The sequence below is a fragment of the Dryobates pubescens genome, chromosome 29, assembly GCF_014839835.1.
Source record: "Dryobates pubescens isolate bDryPub1 chromosome 29, bDryPub1.pri, whole genome shotgun sequence".
Lineage (NCBI taxonomy): Eukaryota > Metazoa > Chordata > Aves > Piciformes > Picidae > Dryobates > Dryobates pubescens.
The window spans coordinates 1,191,094-1,209,524 of record NC_071640.1 but is presented as its reverse complement, the minus strand read 5'-3'; the positions used below and the strand labels follow the sequence as shown (position 1 = coordinate 1,209,524).

General features: G+C 53.5%; 1 protein-coding gene across 1 annotated transcript in view; it reads right to left on the bottom strand.

Annotated features, from left to right (window-relative positions):
* Positions 1-18,431, bottom strand: part of NUP214 (nucleoporin 214) — a 44,129-nt gene that overhangs the window by 19,470 nt on the left and 6,228 nt on the right. The window contains exons 8-24 of the mRNA XM_054174325.1: positions 17,559-17,665; positions 17,387-17,453; positions 16,745-16,868; positions 14,321-14,482; positions 12,895-13,330; positions 11,453-11,622; positions 10,722-10,819; positions 10,140-10,229; positions 9,611-9,760; positions 9,237-9,395; positions 6,867-6,970; positions 5,781-5,963; positions 4,979-5,064; positions 4,792-4,875; positions 4,212-4,457; positions 3,149-3,310; positions 2,159-2,267 (exon numbers count right to left, since the gene is read on the bottom strand). Coding sequence (XP_054030300.1) covers positions 2,159-2,267; positions 3,149-3,310; positions 4,212-4,457; positions 4,792-4,875; positions 4,979-5,064; positions 5,781-5,963; positions 6,867-6,970; positions 9,237-9,395; positions 9,611-9,760; positions 10,140-10,229; positions 10,722-10,819; positions 11,453-11,622; positions 12,895-13,330; positions 14,321-14,482; positions 16,745-16,868; positions 17,387-17,453; positions 17,559-17,665 — 2,537 coding nt within the window. The remainder of the gene's footprint in view (positions 1-2,158; positions 2,268-3,148; positions 3,311-4,211; positions 4,458-4,791; positions 4,876-4,978; positions 5,065-5,780; positions 5,964-6,866; positions 6,971-9,236; positions 9,396-9,610; positions 9,761-10,139; positions 10,230-10,721; positions 10,820-11,452; positions 11,623-12,894; positions 13,331-14,320; positions 14,483-16,744; positions 16,869-17,386; positions 17,454-17,558; positions 17,666-18,431) is intronic.

Here is an 18,431-nt window from a genome sequence, read left to right as displayed (position 1 = left end):
CAGGAGGCTGCTGGAACACTGGCACAGGTTGCCCAGGGAGGTGCTGAGGTCCCATCCCTGGAGGTATTCAAGGTGAGGCTGCACAGGGCTCTGAGCAACCTGCCCTAGTGGAGGATGTCCCTGCTGAGTGCAGTGGGGTTGGACTGGATGAGCTTTGGAGGTCCCTCCCAACCCAAAGCATTCTGTGTCTCTCTGACCTCAGCTGGGGAAAGAAAGGGTTTTTTGCACCAAAGCCCAGGCCACTGAACAACTGCTAACCACTGCAAGCCATCACTCCTGCTTAACAAGCCATGGAGTGTGCTGTGGTGGCAAAAGGGAGCCAGGGTGCCTGCAGCAGCACAGCCCCTGGTGAATGAGCTCTGCTGGGTGACTGGAGTGCTGAGTCTGAGTGGCAGGCATGGCTCATTTGGGCAGGAGTTTCAAGGAGCACATTTTTATGGGGTCAGCTATAAAATAAGGCTGCAAAAAGCCTTCAAGGTCTCAAGCTGGCTGTGCCCTGTAAATCAGGGAGATCAATCAATAACTGCCAGGCTAAAACTGCTTGAAAGGGAGGCAGGTCTTTAACTGCAGCTCAAGTGAGAGCCAATCTCAGAGACCTTATCTCCTGCTCACATCTTTGCCCAGGTACAGCCAGGACTCTACTTTTCCATCATGGTTTGGATGAAACAAAAGCTGGAGAACCCTTCCTGGTCCTACCACTGCTTTTGGCATCACTTCCCAAGCAGAGCTGTTTGGAAAGGTTACTTTCCAAAGGTGCAGCACTGCCCTGCCCTTCCCTGCCTCACTTTAGCCCTTCCAGGGGAAAATAAAATGAAAAGCTCCCAAACAATCAAAATGCAACAGCAAGCATGAAGCAAAATGTTAAGGTCAGTTGAGCACCACCACTGTCACTCTCTGTTCCCTTTGAGAAGCTGCTTCAAGAGAGTTTCACCTTCTCCCTCTGGCAGTGCAGAGCACACCCACATGGATGGAAATCAGGAGAGATGCTGCCTTCAGCAACCTGGGCTAGTGGGAGGTGTCCCAGCCTACAGCAGGGGCTTGGAACTGGATGATCTTCAAGGCCCCTTCCAACCCAAACCACTCTATGACTCTGTGAACAGAAATGGTCCCAGGAGCTGCAGGTATAGCTCACAGTCCTGGGGACAAAGCATCACAGCTCCATGTGGCCTAAGCAGCAGCAGCAGGACCTGCTGAGTTGGTTCTACTGTAGGCATCTTTCTGGCCACCTTTGCCCACATTTTTCAGCGGTGCCCTTGCCTCCCCAGCCCAGAAGGGGCCAAGTATCATCTTGGTCTTTAAGGAACAGTAGGAACTTCAAGCAAAGAGTTTCAAGGTGATGCCAATGCCAGGGAAAGGACACTGCTGTGGCTGGTGACAGAGCTGGGTGATAAGGCAGAAATCTCTGGAATGAGCTGAGCTGGCTGCTGTCTGTAGGAGGCAGAGCAGGAGGAAAGCCAAATGTTAGAGCTAAGCCAGGAGAAATCCCCACAAATTCAAGGTTAAATACCAGCAGAAACCACTCCTGATTTACTCCTCAGGAGGAACAGCCTTGCAGCTTCTCTTCCAAAGCAATCAGCCCCAAAGGACACCCAGCAAAAGCTCTGCTGCTGCAGTCAAAACCTTGGGGACAAGCTTCCAGCAGAGCCAGAGCACAGCTCTCCATCCCTGAGGGGGTGAGTCTGGGGACACACAGAGGCAGCATGACCCCAGAGAAGGTTTGCTCTGCAATGGATGATGGAAACAGAAGGGAAAACATCTGGACAGCTTAAGGCCACAGACTGCACTCAGTGCCAGAGGGCTGCACTGCCCTCACAGAAAGAGGCAGGAGAGAAGCAGTGACTGGAGAGATCCCAGAGCCATATGAGCAGTGAACCCCCTGGATCCCCACAAGAAAGCTGCACTAAAAGGCATTGCACAGGCTGCTGGAGCAGGAGCCTACCACTGCTCTCATCATTTGGCCAGGGCAAACTTGCATCAGCAGATCCTTGAATGACCTGGAAAGAGAAATCTTTCCTCCTTTCATTCCACAAAGCCTCTCTCAACTGCATCCACTGGAGGGCCTGCAGCCTGCAGGACACCACTGCTGCTCCCCACAGGCTGATGGCCCCTACTGCAGCTGCTGCCGAAGGGCAGAGGCAGAGGAGCAGCCCCCACTCACCCAATGACTGCGGAGACAGCTGGAGCCAAAGCACCGCCCTTGAGCTCCCGGACATTCACCACCTGGGGAACGTTCTTCAGGGTGGATTCAGTCAAGGAGGTGCTCACAGCTGGAGGAAATGAAAACCAAACAAGGCAAAAGGTGAGCAGCAGCCCCACCTTCAGCACTGCATTCCACAGGGTGCCAGGCAGCCACTCCACCAGTCCACCCAAGTCTCTAGGGGGTATGTGGTGTGTCTGGCCCAGGACAGCTACAATCTCAGCCCTCTTTGGGGTCCCTGAGCTGGGACACTGCTGCTACCTGACCAAATCTGACACCTGCAGAACTTTCCCTTCCTTCCCTTCTAACACCTGAGGCTGACAGCAGTGACCTCTGTAGTCACACTGTGACCTCTGCCAAGGCCACCCCCTGCACTTGTGCTCCACTTGGGCAAGGAAAGCCAAGGACTCCACTTCCTCTACCAGCAGCTGAAGTTTGCTCTCCTGCACTGCTGCTGCAGCACTGAGAAATGGCCAAAACCCAACAAAAGAAGCTTGAACTGGGAACCTTTCTCCTGCCAGCTCAAAACCTCACAAGCAGACCCAAGCCTCTCCAGGTCACCTTTAGCTTTTCCCTATTGAAACTGCTTCACAATTCAGAGCTTTAATTGCCTGGTTAATCATGAAGAGATACCAACAGAGGGCAGGGCCATGCTCTGCTCTGCAAGAGCTCCTTGCACACAGCTCAATGGCCATGCCAGGATCTCCTGAGAGCCATGGACACTTCTGCCACTGCCCAGGTGAGAAGAGGTACAAAGAAAGCAGAGGTGAGAGCTTCTCAGGCATCTTGTGCCAGCAGCATACAGGAAGACAAAGCAGCATTGGGTAGGCTCAGAGATGCACCAAATCTGTGTCACATTTTGTGTGATGAGCTCCTTGGAGAGCACTGAACTCCTGTGAAAGCCACACTCAGCTGCTCAGAGGTCACTTGGGCACTCAGCCATCCTTTTACCTGGGGACTGGTTAGCCATCTGCCTCCTCAGAGCTGCAGCAGCAGCTGCCTGTGGTGCTGGAACAGTGACAGTGGGAGCAGGGGCTCCATGTTTCACAGTCTTTGTTGCAAGCATGGTGCTGTCTGCACCTTGGGGGATGATTCTGTTTGAAGAGGTAGGCACTGCAAATAAACAGAAATATGACAAACCAATATTACAGCCTCCAAAATCTTGCACCCCCAGGGAGACTGGAAAGCTACTGCTGAGCTATGGTTCCTCTAAGTACAGAGATTCCCTCAGACAAGGCTGAGGTGCAGGCCTCTTCACCAACCCAACTCACCCCTGGCAGTTTGTGTTAGCACAGAATCATTAAGGCTGGAGAAGACCTCTTAAGATCAACTCCAACCTTCTACCCAGCACCTCCAGGACCACTAGACCATGCCCCAAAGTGCCACATCTACTCATTTCTTGAGCAGCTCCAGGAATGGTGACTCCACCACCTCCCTGGGCAGCCTCATCCAATGCCTGGCCACTCTTTTTACCTCTTCCTACATCCCAATGAATTCAGCAAGTCTCAGCAGCTGTCACTTCAAAGCATGAGATGAGTTTCAGGTTGCTGCTCCAGACACTATTGCTGACACCTCATTTTTCTCTCTGGCTACAGAGAGAGAACAAAACCTCTCTTGCACAGGGAGAACTGCATGGAGATACAGTTCTCAGAGTGACTCACTGGGCTCAGAACCCCCAACCCTGGCCACCCCAAATGCAGCAGAGTGCTTCAGCCTCCTGGGTTTGGGTATTAGCTTCAGAAGTGATGGCATAGACTTAAGGCAAGGAAGACAAAATGCTCCTGAGACAAACAGGCTGCCAGAAACCCCCAGTCAATGAGCCAAGATACTTCAGTGCTCTTAGCTGAAGTCCATCAGGATTCAGTGCTACTCTAAACTGCTCCTGGAGAGCCGGCAGTGTCAGTCTGCAGCCTGCAATCTCTCCAGGACCTGAAGCACTGCCAGTGGACACAGTGCTTGCAGATACCAAGCCCACCACGTGCAAAACAGCAGAGAGGCTACAGAGACAACTCACACAAAGTACCCAGGGAAAGGTGCTGCTTCCCAAAGGATGGGGACTGGGCCATCAAAGCAGGCTGGACAGAGGGGGTTCGGACCACGGGCGCGTGGCGCGGCACCGGCGCCGGAGCAGCCTCCTCCTCCTGGTCCACTGCCTGGGAATCCTCATTCTCCAGCGACTGGGAAACCGAGGAGGTGGAGCTCACCTCATCCAAGTCTTCATAGTATCTTGTGGACAGGAAGGCAGATCTGGACAAACTGGCTGCAGTGTCAGAGAGAGAGTCATGGGGGAGGGTGTTAGGGGGAGGGAACCACCCAGCCTGCCAGCCAGGACAGAGGCAGCCTCTCGTGGGATGCTTTTGCCCTTATCCTGCTTGGTTTAGCCCTGCATGGACAGGATTTCACCTCTTAACTGCCAGGAAAGGCAGCCCCCAACAAGGTGGCAACAGAAGGAAATGCTTACTGAGAGCAGAGGGAGGAAAAGGAAGGGAGAAGGAAGGATTGAGAAACCAAAAGCTAAGTCCAGGACTGATTCCCACAGCAAAGTCACCCTCCTGGAACGCACTGCAGACCTCTGGGGTGACTAAAAGCTTTACCTGGAGCTGTAGACCTAACTGGTGGAGTTTTCCTCTTGGCTAGGAAATTCCTCAGCTGTGTCTGTTTCACAGGGGACAGCTTAGCTGGAAAAGCCAAAGACATTCATTAGCCTACAGCCAAACTGCCAGTCAAAACCAGAAGCAGCCCACAGCTATGGTGTGATGCCAGGAAGCAAGCAGGCATTACCAGGTACTTTGGGCAGAGGCTTGCTGTGAGATTCCAGAGTAGTTTTCATCAGGGCACTGCGGAGGCTTTCAAGGTCGTTGTCAAAACTGGGACAAGGCAGAGCAGGGGGAAAAAAAAAACCAACACAGCAGCAGCAGTGAAAAAACCAACCAAAGCAGGACCAAAAAGGAGGCCAGAGGAGCCACCAGAACCATTGGCTCCTCTGGAAGAACAATTGGCTCCTCTAGATGCTGTGCTATTTAAACACAGGCATCTTTAATGCCTCTGGATGCTCTAAGAGCCACCCTCCTCTTCCCCTGAACTCAGAGGAGCAGCCTGGAGGCTCCATTAGCCTCTTTGCTACCAAAACCATTCAGTGTAGGGGAAGTTTCTGATCAGCAGGGTCACAGAATATAACCAATGAGCTTCTCTATTTCCCTCCCAACCCAACCCATTCTATGACTCTATCTTGAGGAGGGTCGATCCAGACTGGAGATTAGGAAGAGACTCTTGCCAGTGAGGGTAGGGAGACACCAGAACAGGCTGCCCAGGGAGGCTGGGGATGCCTCTTCCATGCAGGTGTTCAAGGCCAGGCTGTGTGAGGCCCTGAGCAACCTGGGCTGCTGGGAGGTGTCCCTGCCCATGGCAGGGGGGCTGGATCTAGCTGATCTTTAAGGTCCCTTCCAACCCAAACCAGCCTCTGAACCTGCTACCTAGGCAGAACTCAGTACATCCCACCCCACAGCCACCCCACCCCGCTCCAGAGGGTGAACCCTGGCACGCTGCTGGAGGCCAGGGAGCAGCAGCCAGGGGGTTCATGTACCTCTGAGCACTGCTGAGGGCAGAGGGCCCCGTGGGAACGCTCCACTGGGATGTCTGATTGTAGAGGCGGAGCTGCTGCAGGCTGTTGAGCAGGTGGTGCAGCCTCTTCCTCTGCTGGTTGATGATCTCCCTGTTGTTGGCCAGCGTGTTGAACAGCGTCTCTCGCTCGGGAACCAGCAGCCGCCTGGGGACAGCACATCAGACAGGGACAAGGACCCTTCCAGACACCTGCCCACAAGCTGAGAGCAGCTTGCTGCTGCTGCTTAAACTCCACCAGGTCAGAAGTGGTTTGGTTTGAGCCCCAAAGCAGCTCAGATCATCCCCAAACGGATTTCTCCACTGGGTGTGCTGCAGGTTTATTCCTTTAGCTCACTCAGGGTGTCAGGACTGGGGGGATGGAGCAAAACTGGAAATGGGGAGATTCAGATTGGCTGCGAGGAAGAAATTCCTCCCTAGGAGGGTGGTGAGAGACTGGCACTGGTTACCCAGGGAGGTGGTGGTGGAGTCCCCAGCCCTGGAGGTGGTTAAGGCCAGGCTGGATGTGGCTATGAGCAACCTGCTTTGGTGTGAGGTGTCCCTGCCCATGGCAGGGGGGTTGGAACTGGCTGAGCCTTGAGGCCCCTTCCTACCCTGACAATTCTGTGATTCCATATAGGTTTTATTTATTAGGTGCCATTAGCTACCACCAGTGGATGCATTTGGTTTCCACAAAGCTTGCTTTACAGTTGGACTTTCTTTGCCAGCAGCACTGTTGAACACCAAGAGGCAGGCAGCTTGTAACGTGCACAAAGCCAAACCTCTTGCTCTCAGCAGGTGTCTCAGTCAAGCTTTATTCTGAGACCCCTTGAAAAACCTCATGATGGCAAATGGCTTTTGTCTGCCTGGTTGAACAGGTTGCTCAGAGATGCTGTAAAGGCTCCAAGCCTGTTCAAAGCCATGCTGGATGGAGCAACCTGCTCTAGGAGGACGAGTCCCTGCCCACAGCAGGGGGCTGGAATGAGATGCTCTCTCTTTAAGGTCCCCCCCAACACACAGCATGCCATGGATTCTCTGCTCCTCACAGCTGTTCTGCATTCCAGGTACTCACTTCTGCTTCCTCTTCTGCTCCAGGTGCCGATCCCACTCCAGGTCCAGGACATCATTGACATCCTGCACAGCAAACTTCACGTACTGGTGCAGGCGCCGGATCTCCTGCCAGGCAAAGCGAAGTCAGCTTCTCATTCACTTCAGAAACCTCAGCTGCAGCTCAAGAAGCTGAAGCTCCTTTCAGTTCATTCAGCCAAAGCCAGGCAGCCCTTTCCCATTCCCTGATCAGCACAACAGAACCCAAGGCAGCGGAACTCTGCTCGGCACTCCCGGGGTGCCCACAGGGCTCAGCTTGGGAATTCCACCTCAGCCCTCAACTGGAAACAGCACTGCCCAGAATAGTTGCCAAACCTTCCAGAAAGGGGTTTACAAACCTCAGGCATTACACAAAACAAGCCTCAGTTCAGATCTCTTTCCCAGAGCTTTGAGTCATTTGCTCCCATTTTACACCGTTGAAACTTCTGACAACTCAGAGGTGATCAAAGCTCTGCAGGCTGTTCACATGGCTCTGGGACAGCAGCCCTCACAGGCTATGATTCATGGAAGCACTCCACAAATGCTCACAACTCCCACACCAAGGCAAGGAATTCACTGGATTTTTATAGGTAGGGAAGAAAAAGCAAAGCACAGGGAGTAAGGAGCCTGAGCCACAGCCACAGGGTTGCACAAGTGGCACAACTAAGCCAGAGAGAGCTCTGGCTCCAAGCCCTGCTCCCTAAACCAAACCAGGGCTTGGTCTCATTGCTGTCATCCCTCCAGCCTGTTTGGCATGAATATGTCTTGGTCTCTGCTCTCATACAAGGGCAATGGAAAGTGGAGTTGGTTTCAGCTTATCCCAACAGAATGCTCCCTTCAAGAGAGAGAAGGAGCAGCCAAGCAACACAGCTTGGGGGGGGAAGAAATCCACTGCAGCTGTTTTTGAGATCCAGCAGGACACTGACCTGAGAAACACAGCCTGAAACCAGAGCCAGACCTGCTCTGACCCCAGTGCCACACAGCACAGCTTTCCTTTAACACTGGATCCCAGAATGGCTCAGGTTGGAAGGGACCTCAGAGATCTGCTCCAATCCCCCTGCCAGGGGCAGGGACAGCTCTCGACTTGATTGCTCAAGGCCTGAAAGCTCTCTCCTTCCACTCCAATCCACTTCCACTTCTCTCCCACCCCATGATCCTTGGGGAGGGCACATTGAGACTAGAGATTAGGAAGAAATTCTTCAGAGTGAGGGTGGGGAGCCACTGGCACAGGCTGCCCAGGGAGGCTGTGGCTGCCTCCTCCCTGGAGGTGTTCAAGGCCAGGCTGGATGAGGCCTTGAGCAAGCTGGGCTGGTGGGAGCTGTCCCTGCCCATGGCAGAGGGTTGGAATTGAATCATCTTTCAGGCTCCTTCCAAGCCAAACCATTCCATGAATCCTCTCCTCCTCATGGTCCTCTCTCTAGAGCAGTGACACAAGCATTAAGCTTGAAAGCAGTGAGACAGAGAGGCAGGCACACCATTAGCAGAGAATCCATCTAGAGGATTCAGGTGAAGATTAGAGATCAGTCCTGAAAGAGAAGGCTTCCACTCAGCTGATTCCCAGTAAGTGTCTGTAACAAAGAGGACATTGAGCTGTGCCTCCAGCCAGCTTGGCAAACTTCTGCAGGGGAACCTAGCAGTGGAGAAAAGACCAAAGCTGATTTGCAAGGCACATTCACTCCTTTTGCTCAGGGTTAAATAGCCCTCTCATCACCAGGGCTGTAACAAAGGAGGCTTCACTCCTCCTTCCTTTCATCTCTCTGAAAGCCTCTTTATCTGCTGCTGCTTATTTCCCTTTGTGCTCCAGCTTTTAGAATCTCATCTGGCTTTGTGCTCCACCAGCCACGAAATTAACCACACCATCCTGCAAGTCATAATACAGCATCAAATCGTTCCAGAGGCACTTGCTGGAGATAAAAATAATTCCAACAACTCTTCTACAAAGTGGGGTGGCTGTGGGGGGGGGAGAAAAAACCACAACCCAAACCACATTCTCCTCACTGAAATTCCTGAGCAAACACTCCAGGATGGGAAGGAACAGGATGGCAAGAGTCACAGCTAAGCCCAGGGCAGAGCTGGGCCTCCCTCTTCCAAGCTAAGCCCAGGGCAGAGCTGGGCCTCCCTCTTCCAAGCTAAGCCCAGGGCAGAGCTGGGCCTCAGGTGATCCACTTCCCTTCAGGAGTTTGGGATCATCACTGCAAATGACTCCAGCACAGAGGAGCTTTAGGAGGGGCATTTTCAGCAGGCCTTGCAAACTCAGGCAAAGCAAAGCTTGGGCAGAGCAAACCTGCTGGGCAGTGGCACACAAGAGCCTGTTTCATTTGAACTCAAAGCAGAGGCTGGCTGACATGCTTCATACCTGCAGCTGGGCTTCACTCTTGGGATCCAAAGGTTTCTTATAGAGCAAGTGCAAATACCCTGAGCCACGACTCTGATTATTCTGCTCCTTCGCCTCTTCCACCCCTGCGAATCCCTCCAGCAAGGTTGTCTTCAGAATGCTGATATCTCCATGAAGTGACTGCCAACAGAAACAGAAGAGATGGACAAGAGGGGAAACAACATTTTTCTCACTGTCACCTCCAGCTCAGGGCCTTCTGCAAGCAGCTGCCTGACAGCACCAACACAGCAGACACCTTCCCAGGAAGGCTGCACACTCAGAGGTGCCCCAGGGCAGCCTTAGCAGCAGCAGAGGAACTGCTGAGGAGCTCAGCAGTTTGAAGACACTCTGCTCACCTCTGTGGTCTCTTTGATCTGCAAGAGGAAAGTGTGAAGATCATCTGACTCAGTCCTCAACATCTTCATTTCCTCTGGAGTCCCAACTTGGAAGCAGGCTTTGGAGCTCCTGGCCTTCAGCTCCTCCATCTCCTTTTGAAAGTGTGCAATCTACAAAGGCAAGCAAGAAGAAAGTGCAGCCCCTGAGACACAGCAGGGCCTGCAACAAGTGGAGCAGCTCTGGGATAATGTTTCCACTCTGAGGCAAATGTTTGTCAGCCTGCAGCCAAAGCAGGAAATTCCTCTGGAATTTGAAGAGGAAAGACCACTCAGCTTTTCCAGCACAGCAGCTGCAAGCAGAGGTGACTGAACAGGACACCAATGGCAATTACAAACCAGGCTGATCATCCTGGGGGGAAAAAAAACCCAACCCCATTCCCATTCCTGTTCCATCAGAACAGAGGTGAGCTGAAGAGGAGGGTCTGGGAACCTACACAGTGGGCTCACAGCTTCTAGATACTGAGGGAAAAGTGCTTGAACCAAATCTCACCTCCTCTCTGATCCCTGATATGACAGGGTCTGAGTCCTTCCACTGGTGAGTCTGCTTCTCTAAAGCTGTGCTGGGAACTGCTGATTTGCCCTGAAACAGAACAGAACCATGACAAATCCCACAGCAGTATTAGGGATACAGAGAATCATAAAATCACAGAATGCTCATCCAGTCCAAGCCCCCAGCAGGGACATCCTCCACTGGAGCAGGTTGCTCAGAGCCTTGTGGAGCCTCACCTTGAGTATCCCCAGGGATGGGACCTCAACCACCTCCCTGGGCAAGCTGCTGCAGTGCTCCAGCAGCCTCATGGTGCAGAACTTCTTCCTAACATCCAATGTACATTTGCTCTGCTCTCATTTCTAACACCTCCCAACCAGATTTGGTTGCCCAAGGCTCATCCAGCATCTCCAGGGAGGAGGAGGCCTCCACAACCAGTCTCAGCCCCAAGGATTTGCTGCTATTTGAGCGTTAAGAGCTACTCAATCCTCTGACCTCAGAAGTCATTCTGCCCAAGGAATTCAAGCAATTCATGACCCATGTACAACATTCACCCTCTGAAGAAGCCAGCCCAGCCCCCATTACCTGAGCAGGGCTTGGTTTTGCTGCAGAAGGGGTGACCTTGGCTGTCTTCTGCCCCAAAGCAGCTGCAGGCGCGCTCGGAGCAGGCCGCGTCGCCGGAGCTTCCGAGGAGGAAGAGAGATGGAGGAGCTCAAACCAAGCTTGAGCAACCAGCCTGTGATCAGCCACCACCACAACCACCACTCCCAAGTCCCAAAGCAGTAGTGGTGCAGGCCCCAGTGCAAGGCCACACCTTCCTTAGGTGCTGCTCCACTCCCATCCAATCTCCCTGCTGGCAGCCGTCACTCCCCAGCACCTGGCTGCGGCCTTGCTGAAGGGCCTCAAGGCTGCCAGCCACACCAGCACTGCAGATGGAACACCACTCTGCTAACAAGTGAGTGCTAGCTCATTTAAATTCAGTTGTGGCCATCTTTAATCACTCCAGATGCCAGACAAGGCACTGGTTTGTGAGACTGCCCAGAGGCATTCACAGGGAGAGCACTGAAGCTGCCAGCAGCTCTGGCTGGGCTGCAGAAGCTGAGTTTATTCACTCCACATATGGCCCTCTGGGGAAGACAAATAGGAAAGCTGCTCAGTTTGACTGCTAAGTCCATCACACCATGCTGGTGTGCAAAGCAGGAGGCCTGCTGCAGCAGGAAAAGCAGCAAGAAGCCAAATGAAGCTCACCATGTCCCAGAACTTTCAGCATGTTGTTTGGAGGGGATCATTCCCAACAACAGGCATCAGAATCCTACCTGGGGCAGGGGTTGAAGTCTTTGGTGCTGTGGTAGTAGAGGCTGTGAGAGCTGTGGACTGGCTCAGGGGACTTCCAGCAGTAGTCTTGGATGTGGTTGAGAATGAGAACATTGTGGCAGTGCACTGAGCACTGCTGCTAGCAGGAGAAGAGGTTTCTACAGCAGTGAACCTGCAAGGGAAAGCAGAAGATCCTTCAGCTCTGAACTGGGCCTGGCTGCTTCCCTCCATCCAAAACAAAGCTCTGAGTCCTACTGAATTGGCATCCTCTGGGGTCAGCAATAACTCAAAGTTTAACTTGTGGAGCCAGTGGGAAGCAGCCATTCAGGACCATTTCTGAGCATGTGGAACCATGAGGACTGCTACCACAGAGCCACTCAGACAGCAAGAAGTCAAATGGCAGCAACATGTCCCCCGCTTCAAAATGCACCAAAGCTCCAACCACAGCAGGGCTGAGCTGCCCTTGGGTGTCACCCTTGCAGCAAGGCTCAAGGAGGGAAGCTGCAAGAGGACAGGAATTTCTGTGCAGCTCTAAGCCAGCTCCTCAGGGCAGCCAGCTGACAAGCATAGCACTTGCCTTGCACACTGAATATCAAACTCCAAAAGCCAGCAGAGCTCCCATCAGCTCCTGGGGCTCTGAGGAGTTTTCTAATTAAAAAGTGAATCATTTGGACCATCAGAAACATCTGACAAAGCACTTACAGAAGCAGCTCTAATTAACACAGCCCTGCTTTAAACCTCTCTGTCTAAAAGCAGAGAGCAAGCCTCAGGAGCTGGAGGGGAGAGTGGAGCTATGAAATCAGAGACAGCTCCTCACTCAAACCCATCCTGCACAGCTCCTAATCAATATTGGTTTTCTTTCAGCTGGCAGGAACAAGCTTTGAAGATTTCAGATCCTGTATTTAGGGAGCAAGCATTCATTTAACAACCCCCAAGAAGTCTGGCACGGAACAGGGGAAAGGAAAAGCAACCCAGCAGCTATGGCTGCAGCTGCCCCTCAGCTCTGCCAGTGACTCTCCAGGCTGTGGGCAAGCAACCTTCACCACACAGTCAGAGGAACTTGTGCTGCCACCACCACACTACACCAAACCCAAAGGATTTCACTTCCCCAAGAGTCTGTAACCATGAAAAGCATCAAACCAAGGCATGGAATTACTGCTTGATCCCCATGAGGCAAAGCCATGGCAATCCCTCTCCCTGGCAGCTTGGCAAGTTATCAGCCTGATGCTTGGCACCATCCCTTCACTACCACTTTGCCCATGACCTGCAGCATGGCAAGCACTGAGGGTTTTCACAGCCAAGGTCAAGAGAGGCTTCCTCAGGGCTTTCCTGGGAGCACAGGGAACAGCTGCAGGGCAGAAAGCCAGAAAGCACCTCCAGAACTACCACACATTGTCCATGCCTGCAGCAATTCAACAAGCATCCAACCACAGCAACTACTTACTTCTCATTGAGGTTCACTTTGACTGAGGAAGCTGAAGGGGAAAAAGAGGACTTCTGTGGAAGAGGTGTTGAGGAGAGTGGTGGCCCAGGGGAGCTGTCTGCAGCTGGTTTAAAGTTCATGGATCCAAAGGGAAAAAAGGTGGCAGCAGCTGTGGTGGCCACAGGAGGAGCAGGAGTGGTGGCTGCCTTAGGAGAAGCAGAGGTGAAGGAGAAGGTCGCTGCTCCGGTCAGGCCGGGGGCCAGGCCTTGCGTGGAGGCCTCGCTGGCAAAGGGGTAAGGGGCAGGATCAGTGCCTGCAGGGCCAGGAGCCTTGGCAGCTGGGGGTGTGAAGGAGAAAGCTGCTCCCCCCGGCCCAGGAGGCTGGCCAGAGGCAGGAGGAGCAGCACCAGGTCCTGTGTCAGGCTTTGGAGGAGTGGTTGGAGTTGTGGCAGCACTTCCTGCAGGAAGACAAACAGGGAAGGAAGAGACTCACTTGGCTGCTCCGATGGATGGCAGGAGCTGTTTCCAGGCCAAACACTACTTGCTGGGGACAGTGCAGCTTTCCTTTGCTCAGGGGACAGGTGAGGAAGAGAGATGGCAGAGCTGAGCTCCCAGCCCCCAAGGCAGGGATGAGACAAACTGCACGAGCCACGATCAATACCCCAGCCTGAGCAGATCGATGCTGCCTGGACCCTCCCGTGAGAAGGCTTCACCTCTGCCATTGATTGTGAGGAGGTTCCTGCCTCCTCAAATGAAAGAGGCTGCCAGCACACAGGCAGCCAGTGCTGCAGAGGGGCAGGCTGCCAAGCAGCAGCACTCTGGGGAAGGAGAAGCACATTTGGGCTTTGGGAAGGAATGGGTTTGCAGCCCTTCCTGCATGCATGCAAGCAGCCAGCTTCCCTGCCTCCCCCAGCACAGCAAACTGCCTGCTCCACACTGCATATGGCAGCACACACAGACCAGCTCTCCTCACCTGCTGGCACAGCTTTTGTGCTGCAGAAAGCTGTTGTGTAAATGAGCTTTGGCTACAACCTTAGCTCATAACCAGGGCCTCCTAGAGCAAAATGCTCTGGGTCTGCACAGGGCTTGATCCTTGGCCCTACACAGAGCCTGCAGTCACTGCTGCAGCTTCAGCCATGCAGCCCAAAGCTGGGCAGAGGGCCTCCCAGAACTGCCTTGGCCCCGCTCCCCCGAGGCTGATGGCACAGCCAAGTCTAAGTGCACAGCCTGCAAGGTGCTGGAGAGCCTGCAGAACAGGACTGGGGAATTTCCCACTGATGGGCAAGGACAGAGCAGTCCTGGGAGCCCAAAGCACCAGGAACTGCTCCTCACTACCACTGCAAGAACAAAGAACAAGTGCCCACTGACACCTCTGACTATCAGAGTACAGATGGAGGTGACAAGGATCCAGGAGGCTCTGCCTTTCCCTAGCTCAGCAGAGCTCTTACCTGTTGACTTTGGAACTCTCTCCCCTACTAAGGGCAGCAGCTCTGGGGTGACCAGGAGGGACCTGAGCCCTGGGTTTTGGTTGATCATGTAGAAGGGGCAGAGGACTCCATCCGTGGAGAGCAAGATCAGAACCGGAGCTGGGGCCAAGGTCTTCTCATCACCTGCCAGAGAGCACAGAGGTGAACCCTGCAGCCAAAGCTCCCTGCTCTGCCCCTGCTGGCACTGGCACTGACACCTTCCTCTCACTTGCTCAGCACAGCATTCCTTCACACATCCCCCTCTGTGCTTTCACTTTGTTCCCTTGCTCCAGGAGTGCTCCAATTCTCCCTTTTTTCCCCTTCTTTATCCCTTTCTGTTGACTTCACGTTTCCCAAGCCCACAGATGGTCACTCTGACAATCCAATGTCAGCCCCTGAATGGCAAAGCCCAACTTGCACCTTGGAATTCCTGAGCCAAGCCTTGGCAGGTTCTGCAGCAGCCCTTTTCTCTTCACCTGTGTGCTGCCCCCTCCTCAGCCCTCTAAGCCTTGCAGCAATCCCCACACTCCTTTGGGTCCTGTCCCATCATTAACATTCACTTGCACCAAGGAGGGGAGAGAACTGCTAGACAGGAAGCTTTTTAACTTGAAAGCAAGCTAACATCAAACAAACTGCCTGATGATCTGAACCTCTGGGATCAAATACTTGTGATTTGTGCAGCTGCAGCTTTCAGCCTAGAGCCTGCTTCAGCTGAAGTGTTTTCAGCACAGTTAAAGCCCCCAAACCACTCCCTGCAATTCACAGAATGGTTGAGGTTGGAAGGGACCTCAGGGATCATCTGCTCCAACCTCCCACCCTGCCCAGGGACACCTCTCAACCAGGCTCAGCTGCTCAAGGCCTCACCCAACCTGGCCTTGAACACCCCCAGGCAGGGGGCAGCCACAACCTCCCTGGGCAGCCTGGGCCAGAGTCTCACCACCCTGGTACTGAAGAACTTCTTTCTCAGCTCCACTCTAACTCTGCTCTGCCTCAGCTTCAACCCATTCCCCCTTGGCCTGGCTCCAGACACCCTCAGGAGAAGTCCCTCTGCAGCCTGGATCCCTTCAGGTACTGGAAGGCAGCTCTGAGGTCCCCCTGGAGCCTTCTCTTCTCCAGCCTCCCTCAGGCTGTGCTCACAGCAGAGCTGCTCCAGCCCTTGGATCATCTTTGATTAAAAACAATCAGTGGTGGCTTAACTGTGCTTAATGAAACAAAGGCAGCCCAGCAAAGCCAGGCTGCAGGGAAGCCCTGCTGCAAGCACACACTGCTGGATGGCCACACTTCCCAACACACTGGCTCTGCAGGAAGGTGATGCTAGGGAAAGGCAGTTTCCAGATGGGAACCAGCTGCAGGCCAAGGGAGGCTCCTCTGCAGTCCCAGCTTGCTGGGAAGTGCAGAGCTAATGGATGTGCAGCCAAACCCAAGCTGATTGCACTCTGTGCTCTCACAGAGAATGTGGTAGCAAAGAGAGAGAGAACACCTCCAGAACCCTCTCTAAAGGCAGCACAACCTGGGCTTTAAAAGCCTCTGCTCTGACAAGTTCCTTAATCCACTAACTGTACAGATTAGCAGAGAAAATGCTTCCAGCTCAGCTCTGCATTCAAGCACAGAGCTTGACCTCAATTTTCTCCTGTAGGTTCCCAGGCAGGTCAAGTGCTCAGTTAAATGGCCCCCTCCTGTGCTCCTCGGCAGCTCCTGACTGCAGGCCCTTCCACTCTGCCTGAAGGCAGCTCTAGCTCAAGCTGTCTCTGGGTTTGAAGGGAGGATTTTCAGAAGTCACTGAAGGGACAGCACAATAGCTCAGATAGATCTTCAGCCTCTGAGGAGGTGCTTTGAAGAGCCTTGAGGCAGTGCAGAAGGCACAGCAATAATGCAGCTGGCTGGCTGTAGAGCACAGCAGGGCTCAGTCAGCCCAGTCCTGTGCTTTAATGCAGAAGCAAAACCTCTCCATTCACCTCAGTGATCTTTGCTTTTGCTGGCTTGGAGACTAACCCACTTTCCCTTCAGCCCCTTGCAAATGGACTCCACACAGACCAGGTCTGCAGGATGACATCAGCTGCAGCAGCAAGGAAACCCTCCCAGGCAGCCTGAAACCCCTGCTCACAGCAGGAGTCCTGCTCACTACCATCCAGCTCTGTGAAACCCACACCCAGCTCAGGGGCTGGCTGCCAGGGTAACATCCCAGATGCTGGAAGCTTTGGGGAAGAACTGGACTGAACCCTTTGCCAGCAGGGATTCTTTGCCCACAGGTGCTGTGGGTTTGGTCCCAGGCAGCAGGATGAATTCTCTGTGGTGGTTTCCCTTTCAGAATAACCTCCCAGAACCCTGAGCCCCAGGCTGCCCCCCAGAACTCTCCCAGGTGTTGCTGTTATTGACTGCTCCACGAGACAGACACAGAGCACTTACTGATGGGGATGGCCATGTTGCTGGTGTAGTCCACAGCAACCCCCACAGGCAGAGTGTCATCACTCTTGTCTGTCACAGGAAGCTCTGCTCTGCTGGAGTCCTCCAAAACCCAGGATTCCCAGTTCTGCCAAAAGGAAGGTTGTGATCTTGAGTGCTGCTTTCCTGTGGTCAGCTCCTTCAGACCCCCAGCTGACAGACAGGAGTGCAACACCACCAGCTGGAGAGCATCTACTGAAACCTGTCAGTGGCAGAAGCAGCAGGAGCCATCCCAGCTCTGAGCTCACACACCTCTGCATGCCAGAGCTAAGGTCAGGCAGGTGCAGTGTTTGACTTGCACTGATGCCCTCACATGAGTCACTTCCTTGCAGGGACCAAGCTTTGAGGTTCCCAAAGTGAATGGTGGAAAACCAGACTGCTGGGATGTGGCTCACAGAGCTCTGCCTCTGGTTGCCCTTCCTTGCTCCTGTCAGCCTAACCTCTGCTTCATCTAAACACTGTGCTTAAGATCCTGCCCAGCTCAGAGGCAAAAAGGAAGGAGTTTCAGTTGGGCTTGGGGTGTTCCTTAAATGTCTATCATCTCATCACATCCCAGGTCTTGCTTGGATCTTGGAGCCACAAATGCACCAGCAGCAGAAGTGTTACCTGGTCCCCTTGCCTGGCCAGAATGCTGACTTCTGTGGAGGCTGCTGAAGCTGCCAGAACAAGATCCCTGCAAGCACAGACACAAAGAGGTTAGGCCCAGCATGGCAAGGCCCCCAGCCCCTCTCAGACATGCATTACAAGGAGAGCCCTTGACATGATTCCCACCACTCACCACTCCTCCACATAGTTGAGGAAGTAATGATGCTGCCTCTCAGTGCAGCTCCCATAGCAGGGCTCCATGAAATTCACAAACTTCTCTGGTCTCTTCTCTTCTTTTTTCTGTTGAGACCACCAGAGAGAATTTACCTCCCAATGCACAACTCAGATGGCCTCCCCCCAGGCATGGCAGCACCAGGGGACACCAAGAATTGCCACAGAAACAGAGAATTGTCAGGGTTGGAAGGGACCTCAAGGCTCAGCCAGTTCCAACCCCCTGCCATGGCCAGGGACACCTCACACCACAGCAGGTTGCTCACAGCCACCTCCAGCCTGGCTGCAAACACCTCCAGGAATGAGGCTTCCACCACCTCCCTGGGCAGCCTGTGCCAGGCTCTCACCACCCTCCTGGGCAACAACTTCTTCCTAACATCCAATCTGAATCTCCCCACTTCTAGTTTTGCTCCATCCCCCCCAGTCCTATCCCTCCCTCACAAGTCCCTCCCCAGCTTTCTTGGAGCCCCTGCAGATCCTGGAAGGCCACAATGAGGTCTCCTCAGAGCCTTCTCTTCTCTAGCCTGAAACATGTAACAAGGGACAACCAAACCACCCCAAAGCCTCCTCCAAAAGGCAAAGGAGCAACACAGAGGTTACCACTCTCAGAGCTCACTCCCCCCCAGCAATGAATAATCTGCTACTGAACAGGAGCACATCACCAGGCCTAGAATCTCCTTAAGCCAAACCAAACAATTCAGACCCACACCAATCTCTCAGGACTCTACATCAGCTAAGTTTTCCTGCCCAAGTGTTTACTTCAGAGGCCAGAAGTCTTCATGCCCCAATTTGATCTCAGCCAAGAGCAGGTTGTGGATTGATTTGCTAGTGGAAC